General features: G+C 37.5%; 1 protein-coding gene across 1 annotated transcript; it reads left to right on the top strand.

Moving 5' to 3' along the window:
* The first annotated feature begins 1,322 nt into the window (after positions 1-1,322).
* On the top strand, positions 1,323-4,537 carry GDF5 (growth differentiation factor 5). Its single transcript, XM_044274818.1, has 2 exons — positions 1,323-1,950; positions 3,678-4,537. Exons 1-2 carry the CDS (start codon positions 1,323-1,325, stop codon positions 4,535-4,537), a joined length of 1,488 nt encoding a protein of 495 aa, XP_044130753.1.
* The last annotated feature ends 4,785 nt before the right edge of the window (positions 4,538-9,322 follow it).

The following is a 9,322-nucleotide window of genomic DNA, read 5'->3' as shown; positions in this document are numbered from 1 at the left end:
TCTATAGGACTGCCGGCGAGTACAAGGACTCGACTATCTCCTGCATCCCCAGAGCTAAATGGAACGACAACATGCATGAGTGCCAGCTTCTCCATTCAAAAGGGGGGAGCAAAGACCCCTCTTCTTGTGATCTTTAGGGGCCCCAGCAATTGTGTTGATCAGAGAACTCATCCACAATCCATAGGGGACAACCCCTTTAAAATTCAAGACGCACCATAGGTGAACCTTCAGTTGAGTTCTTATTTTAAATGTAGACTGCAGGGGACGCTGCTGCTCAATATCAGGGGAGTAAAACATCTGGAAAATCCTGACTGTGTTTTATATGAAACAGGGACATTTTTCTCTTAAATTTTCATTTATTCATGGCTGCGTTACTTAATTTTATAGATTATTTTATAAAGTATTTTGAAAGTGTTACAGCATTACCACATTAACATGTTATTTCACCACACTTTTTAATAGTAATAAAGAGCAGAGCCAAACTATTCTGAGAAATAATAAAAAAAATGTAAGTCATTAATACTAATAGCATAACTGCTTGTTATCTGCCTATCTGAGAGACTAAGTACTTGCTAAGTGTTCTCCTATTAGAAGTGTTCTAATTAACGCAAGCAAAAATGGCTTGTATTTCAATTGTAATTCCCCCAAGGTTCACGTAAGGTTAATACAGACCCTTTGCCTCTTTAAATGACATAACCTGACGTTTTGGTCCTATAGAATGGTTTCACATAGAGCATGAGTCACGTTAATGGAAAGGTTAAAGATTTTTTTTTTCTTTTAAGAAATATATCGCACTTAAATTAGTTTAGACAGCATGACATCAGAGAGTAATTAAGTTGGTTTTGGTTGGAATTCCGGTTCCAATTCCTGAGTTCAGGTTTGTAAAAGATTTCTGAGCACCTGCAAGACGCTGTGTGTGAAATATTTTCACTGGAAAGGATTCAAATCTTTAAAAAAGGGTTTTACACAGAGGCAGAGCATTACGCCATTCTTCCTCTTTGGAAAAAAAACTCTCAGATTTAAACAAGACTCCTTCAAGTATTCAGACAGTTTTGAAGGAGAAAAGCGGGAGGTAAACTTTACCTTTCAGGAGCAAGTTCTTCACAGCTGCTCACTGGAGAAAAAAAGATTAGAGCAGAATTCATGTTAGTTTCCACTATGGGACTGGATAATAACTTAAAGCAAACAGATTTTAAGAGGAAACTAAGAAGAAAGCTATTCTTGCTAACTCTGGGGTTTCATTTGGTTCATGTTTTTGTATGCCAGTTTGGTGGACTCTTTGCTTTTTTTCTTCTTTGTGATGTTCAAAGGAAAATCAGAACATGAAAATACTGAGATTTATCCCTTTACTGCTTTGGTATCTGACTTGGGACTATTTCGATTTAGTCCCTTTGGTGCTGGGCCTTTCTGAACAAGGACAAACCCATCCAGGAGCTAAAGTAGAGATTCCTGTAGCAGCAGTAAAAGAAAAGATCCCTCTACTGAAGCTCAACACAACTAAAGCTGGAAATGCTGGTCATGGAACTGGGCTTGCACAGGCTAGAAATAAGAGTCCTGTTCAAGCAAGGGTTCTTCAAGCGAAAAATGTTGAACCAAAGAAAGAAGCTTCAAAAAGACCTTCTCCAGAAAACAAGAATGGAAATACTGAAAATAAGCAACCTGCAGCGAAAATTGTGAACGCAAGGACATTACTCCTTGGTGGAAAGGCCTCGACCAAAATTGTCAATGTCCATGCAGATTCTGCTGGATTCAAACCAAAAAAGCCTTCAAACCCCATTCCTGAGAAGGAACAAAAGGACACTTTTAAGCATCCTCTCATCACTCCCCATGAGTACATGCTCTCACTATATAGAACTCTTTCTGATGCTGAAAGAAGAGGCATGAATGGGAGCCTGAAACTCGAAGCAGGTTTAGCGAACACTATCACCAGTTTTATAGACAAAGCTCAAGGTAAGAATCTGCCAGTTCCAAAAAGATGTTTTGATCATATGTACCAGTAGAAACTGTAAAAGAATAAGATCAGTAAGAACCTGCACCATCCTCTTCTAGAACAGTGAATCTTGCATGACACCTGTTTTTGATGCCTCAGTTCTAGGCAAAATGCATTTATCATGGTAGATACATAAGTGAGGTTCTTATCTTGAGTATAACTATACTAAAATAAGTTAAATTTGAAATTTGTATTTGATGTTTGCTGAACGCAAATAAGGTTAGTACTTGCTGTGAGACCAAGATCTGACTTTTCTGTGCACCTGTTAGAAAATGTAACGAGTAAATGGCTCTTCTGTCATCTAATATACTTTGTTTCAAGTATATTTCTGGGGTTTGGGTTTTTCTATTTATGTGTATACAAATTATTCTTCCATTTCAATATTTTAATCCGATAATTAGACTTCACTTAATTAGATATTGATTTTATTACATAATGGATTTTTTGAAAGATGGAGCTTTGAGACAAGTCATGTAAATCACATTTTTTTCTACAGTATATTGAAGAAACTTACTGAAATATTGATACTATTCCCACAAGTATCTAGCATTTTTTCAAGTATGTGAAAATGTATCATCTCCATGAGCAGTCGGAGATGTAGAATTTTTAACATGGTGTAATCATCTAAATGTTGATTTATTATAATATAATTAGGAGCTTCAGGGTTATTCTGCACAGGAACTATGTGTGATTGTATAGCTTGACAGAAACCCACTCCACGTCCAAGAGAAAATAAACAAATTGTCTGCTCCTCTAATGTAACAGACGGGTAGCAAAGAAAATAACTTCTGAAACAGACAAAACATTGTTCGAAATCCTTAAAGACAACACTTTTCCCACATTTTGACTTTTTCACAATTTTTGTGAAGGTTTGCTATAAAAGACTTTAATAATGAAAGATTTTTATTCCATAGTCTCTGTAGGATAATACAATCCATCATGCTTTTAATTAAAAATTGATTTTAGGCACTTCCCTAGTGAGTAGGACATGTTAAAACTCAATGGAGGCATTTTCAGCAAAGTATTATAGATTGCATATTATAAACACCTGTAGCTAATAAAGCGTCCAGCACTTTGGATCCTGCAGTGCAGTAAATCATGTGAATTTGCCCATTATATATGCCCTTAATCATAGCAGTGAAAACAAGCAAACAGATTCCACAAGATTTGTGCCCCATGTCTAGAGGAAATTGATATTCCAATAACAGCACATTATGACCATAAAGGCAAATGGACCATTTACTAATGACTGTATTTAATATCACAGTCTCAGTCTGTAGAAATGCCAAAAGTCAGCAATTTTAACATTTAAAACATGTAAGAGAACCAAGAGTAGTCATTGGGCAGTAAACAATAGAAACCATTAATGCTTAATATAATCCCACAGCTATTAAGTACAAATTGTAAAAAAACAAAAACGCATAAAACCATTTTACAAGTATAAAAATGTCTAAAATCTAAAAACTGATGTGTGAATGCAGTGTATGTGTCCTTGGTTATCCTTGCCCTTTCAGTGGAGCAACTGTAACAACAGTGGCTAAAGTAAAAAAATATATAATCCAAATGTACTGAACAAGTTTTTTTTACAAAAATATATTTCAATGTTACCCTTGACTTTTTCAAGACCTTTTGTCAAATTACCATTTCAACTGTGTCAAAAATTAACATATTTTTTTCCTTTTTAAAGATGAACGAATGACAGTGACCAGAAGACAAAAATACGTATTTGATATCAGTGCTCTGGAGAAAGATGGTTTGCTGGGTGCAGAACTACGTATTTTAAGAAAAAGACCTTTAGATCCTAAACTTCAACTGTCTGGAAAATTTTTGCAAATAAAATTATATATTTGTCCAGCAAACAAGAAGCCGGCTACTCTCTTGGATTCTCGTGCTCTCAGCAATAGCGACACACCAAAGTGGGAGGTTTTTGATATCTGGAAACTTTTCAAAAACTTTAAAAACTCTGCTCAGTTGTGTTTTGAGCTAGAGGTGTTGGACAAGGGGAAACCTGTTGATTTAAAAACTGTGGGGTTTAACAGGACCGGTCGGCAGACTAATGAGAAGGCTATTTTTCTCGTCTTTGGTAGGACAAAGAAGAGAGATTTGTTTTTTAATGAAATTAAAGCCAGGTCTGGCCAAGACGATAAAACTGTCTATGAGTATTTATTCAACCAACGGAGGAAGAGAAGGGCACCATTTCCAGCGAGAAAGAGGCCAAATAAGAATTCAAAAGCAAGATGTAGCAAAAAGCCTCTTCATGTGAATTTCAAGGACATGGGGTGGGATGATTGGATTATTGCACCTTTGGAATATGAGGCATATCATTGTGAAGGTCTTTGTGAATTTCCTTTGAGATCTCACTTAGAACCAACAAACCATGCAGTAATCCAAACTTTGATGAACTCAATGGACCCAGAAACTACACCTCCTACATGTTGTGTTCCAACAAGACTGAGTCCAATTAGCATACTATACATAGACTCGGCCAACAATGTGGTCTACAAGCAATATGAGGACATGGTTGTTGAGTCTTGTGGTTGCAGGTAGCAAGATTTCTTACAGCATATACATCTAAATATCTGACCCAAACAGGAGGAACATAGAACTGGGGTGCAGGAATATGACGCACTTTGAAAAAAATTACCACTGTACAATATCCATAAAGACATATTGAACGATTATACCAAATTATGAAAATATAATAAATACATAAAACTTCTGAAATGGAAAAAAGAAACTTTGAAAGTAACTTTGCTAAGAATGGTGCACAAAAACAAGAAATGAACTAATATCAAATCTGAACAATAAAGGAATATTTAAAGGTGATAATGGTCATTGTGTAAAGATGTTCTAGTTCAGTTTGTGTATGAAAAATGTAAATAAAATATGAATAGCATAAAAAAAATGTCTAAAGCAACTGGCTTTCTTTAAATGTTTATGGCAAAAAAATCAAATAAAGTGTAAAAATGTACACTGTTTGCACCTTGTTATGCTACTCATTATGGAGAAATTATTTGAGTTGAAAAAAATCCCAAATTATTTCAAAACTTCAACAAGATGTAAAATGTACAGTATGTGTTTTCCAACCATTACATTGTAAAAGTAATGGTAATTGGAGATCATTCCTGAATGCAAATATTAAAGGGGTTGTCCCAAGAAAAATATTCTACATTTTTCAAACCAGCACCTGGATCTATATACTTTTGTAATTGCATGTAATTAAAAATTTTGAATAGCTACTGAGTTACTCTCTGAAATCTATCTGTATAGCTCCACCTGCTGTTTGCCCATTTTCTAAATTCTCTGTCCTGCTCACTGAGATTGACATGCATGTTCAGTTCCATCCTTCAACTGCCACCAGCTGCAGCAGAAAGGACACGACCCTGAGAAAGGACACGTTTCCCAAGCTGCCAGCTTGAAATAACTCTAGCAGGGCAATTGCATCAGTGAATGGAGACATATCTGGATCCATGTCAGGTAAAGGGCTGGTTCCAAGTTTGTTAGAAAGAGACTGTCATGTACTATAAGATATCTGATTTTAAGTTTTTGCATTACTCATAGGATAACCCCTTTAACTACAGTTGTTCTAAAACACATTGCAATGGGGGAAAAGTCAATATCTTAATTTCCACTACATATGAATCTGTATTTTTACTTGAAAGTAGGTTTGAAATTTAGTGGATTTCTCACAATTTTGTATGAAGATTTGTGCTATTGAATGCTAAAACTTGGTTGTTGTCAATGTTGACAGTGCCAACAGAGCAAAAAAATAATATTCTACTAAGTCTCAGGGCCAGACCATCTAGCTCAAATCTAAGTACCAGTATTTGTCTTAAGCAGTCTTTGAGGTCTTGGACACAATTTGCTAATTTGATTAAGTGGTGCTTATTTTTATTTTATTTTACACATCATGGTGTAAAAATGAAGTTGTCCAAAATTGGACATTAAATGTCACATGATTAGATATCATGTAAACAATGTAATTACAGCAGCTCTGTAAGCGTTTTTATCCATATGCAAATGAGCAATTGGAGCACCAGGAGGCGGGACTGAATCATTTGAGCACTGCCTTGTAACACCCCCTGTGCTCTGCACACTCCCCTCTCCCTGTGATTGACAGGGGTTAGACATCAGCATACTGAGAGCAGAGCTGTGTGAAAGGATCTACATATCATATACTCTATGTACTATAGCTTCACCACACAGAGATCTGTTCAGAAAGCTAATCTACATATAACTGCTTTATTCACAAGCACAATATATGATTATAAAGACACCAGTTATATGTGTTAGCTTACAAGCATAGAAAAAACATGTATCTTTATGTGGTAATCCTATAACTTAGTGATAAGTGGTCTGCCATGTATGTAGAAATCCTAAGTTCAAGTCCCCAGAGAGACATACAGTATATAAACTTTTCTTTTCATTTTTTCTCTTTTATTTAACCCATAATAAAAGCGTATACTATAATAAATCATATATAATCATATAATAATAATAATAATAAAAAGGCCTTACTATATTGAGAATAGTGTTTTTTTTTAGAAACCTATTACTGGTTTATTCATAGACAATATACAATTATAAAGAAATATTTATTCACTTTCTAAACAACATTATTCTCAATATGATAAAGATATAGACTTTTGTTTGGAGTTGAAGGTGGAAGAAAAACAATATCTGAATAAATAAAAAAAAAACTGGAAGTCTCTCCCAGGATTCAAACCTGAGATCTTTTCATGCAAAACCAAGCTCTTACTACAAAGCTATAGTCTTTCCATATAGAGATGCATGTTTTTTTCTATGCTTATAAGATAACATATATTATTGTTGTCTTTATAATCATATATTGTGCTTGTGAATAAAGCAGTAATATGTAGATTTTCTGGGCAGATCTATATGTGGTAAAGCTATAGTACATAGAGTATATGATATTTACATGCTAGCACACAGCTCTACCCTCAGCCTAAGGACTAGAACTGTCAATCAAGAGGAGGGGAGTGTGCAAAGCACAGGGGGTGTTACAGAGTGCTCAAAGGAATCAGCCCCACCTACTAGTGCTCAAATCTGTCATTTGCATATGAATAAAAACACAGATATCTCTATAGCTGTTTATCATACAGACAAAAGAAAGGTATCATTTTAATCAGAATGATGAGCCCTACCAGGCACTATGTCTGGTTTAATAGGGTTAATCCTGGTTACAGAGCCATTTTAAAGGAGTTTTCTGGGACTAACATACTGATGTCCTATCAATACCAATATGAGATTGGTGGCAATTAGACAGCCCCACTGATCAGTTGTAGGTGGCAGCTGTAGGTTCTGGAAGTAAATAGTGTATGAAGCCAGAACACCACAGCTCCGTACACTGTGTAGTGGCCATTCTTGGGTACTGCAGCTCAGCTTCCATTCACTTTAATATAAGCATCGGCTACAGTGCCTGAGAATAGCCACTGCATAGTGTACAGATCTGTGATGTTCCAGCTCTTTATTTACTTTTACTTTTTTTTTCTTGTGGAACCTCCTGGAGCCGGGTGTCAGACCCCCACCAATCTCTTATTGATGACCTATTCTACGGAAAGGTCATCAATATATTGGTACAGGAAAACCCTTTAAATGGAACTTGACTGGGTATAGGTTGTTTTCATCTTCTGTAAGTCTTGTTTTGTGTGATGGGGCCAGCCAAAAGTAGAAAGCCCTTATTCATTTTTTGCGGATCCGTGGATCCATAGATCGGATCCGCAAAACACATACGGACGTCTGAATGGAGCCTTACAGGGGGGTGATCAATGACAGGGGGGTGATCAAGGAGTCTATATGGGGTGATCCCCCCTGTAAGGCTCCATTCAGAGGTCCGTATGTGTTTTGCGGATCCGTGGATCCATAGATCGGATCCGCAAAACACATACGGACGTCTGAATGGAGCCTTACAGGGGGGTGATCAATGACAGGGGGGTGATCAGGGAGTTTATATGGGGCTATCACCCCCCTGTCATTGATCACCCCCCTGTAAGGCTCCATTCAGACGTCAGTATGTGTTTTGCGGATCCGCGGATCAGGATCCTGATCAGTCTTTAAAATGTCTGATCAGTCAAAAAATGCATTGAAATGCCGGATCCGTCTTTCCGGTGTCATCCGGCAAAACGGATCCGGCATTTATTGTTTCACCTTTTTTTTCATTCTGCGCATTCACAGACCGGAAGGATGGATCCGGCATTCCGGTATTTTGAATGCCGGATCCGGCACTAATACATTCCTATGGAAAAAGTCTTTTTTCGCCGGAGATAAAACCGTAGCATGCTACGGTTTTCTCTTTTGCCTGATCAGTCAAAATGACTGAACTGAAGACATCCTGATGCATCCTGAACGGATTACTCTCCATTCAGAATGCATGGGGATATGCCTGATTAGTTCTTTACCGGCATTGAGCTCTTTTGACGGAACTCAGTGCCGGAAAAGAAAAACGCTAGTGTGAAAGTACCCTTACCATATTGTTTTTGCCCAGTCTGTGACCTCCATTGCAATGAAATCAAACACTAAAAGGATGAGTTTGAATTGCTAGCTTGCAGAGTGATTTCAGTGATTTTCCACTGTCATGTGAACTTTCCACACATGCTTGCATTGCTCTATTACTGAATGCAATAGAGGAATAAGCTGTGACCAGACACCACAGAGACTTATCTGCCATGGAACAAAGTATCAGGCATGTTCCGTTTTGAAATTCATCATGTCCAATTCCCCTTTCCCCTCAACTTCTACAGTCAGGGTAGGTTAGGTGGCAACCATATACTTTAGAAGATTGGCTGATTCTGCCGACAACGTGGTATTTGTTTCCCTGAATGTTTAACACCTAGATTGACCAGGACAGCTTACAAAACAAGTAGTTATCCCCTTATACTTCTTTACTTTTCCCATTCAACTATGCAGGACTCCCAAAGAAACTCAAGCTAGTGGGTAAACTGAATGGACATGCCAAAACAGACGCACCATAGCAGAGAAGAGATTTGATACTGGAAATAGCAAAGTGTCCCAACACAAGAAAAATCAAATGAGCAATACTCTTCAAAGAAGAGTCCTCCACCCATTTGTCCTCCACCTTCCACTGCGCCGTTGTCGCGTTCATCTGGCAGAAGGCAGGCTTCCGTTGCCCAAATGTTCGAGCGTAAAAAGTTGATGATGCTGGAAAACCCTCTTGCCCAACGGCTGACTGCTGGCTAGTTGGAACTGCTAGCCCGCCAACTACTGCCATATAAACTGGTGGACTCGGAGGCCTTTAGAAAATTTGTGGCCATTGGCACACCGCAATGAAAGGTCCCCGGAAGGAAATATTTC

This window comes from Bufo gargarizans, unplaced genomic scaffold, assembly GCF_014858855.1.
Source record: "Bufo gargarizans isolate SCDJY-AF-19 unplaced genomic scaffold, ASM1485885v1 original_scaffold_2078_pilon, whole genome shotgun sequence".
Lineage (NCBI taxonomy): Eukaryota > Metazoa > Chordata > Amphibia > Anura > Bufonidae > Bufo > Bufo gargarizans.
Note: the sequence above shows the minus strand (reverse complement) of the source record. Positions and strands in the feature narration are given on the sequence as shown.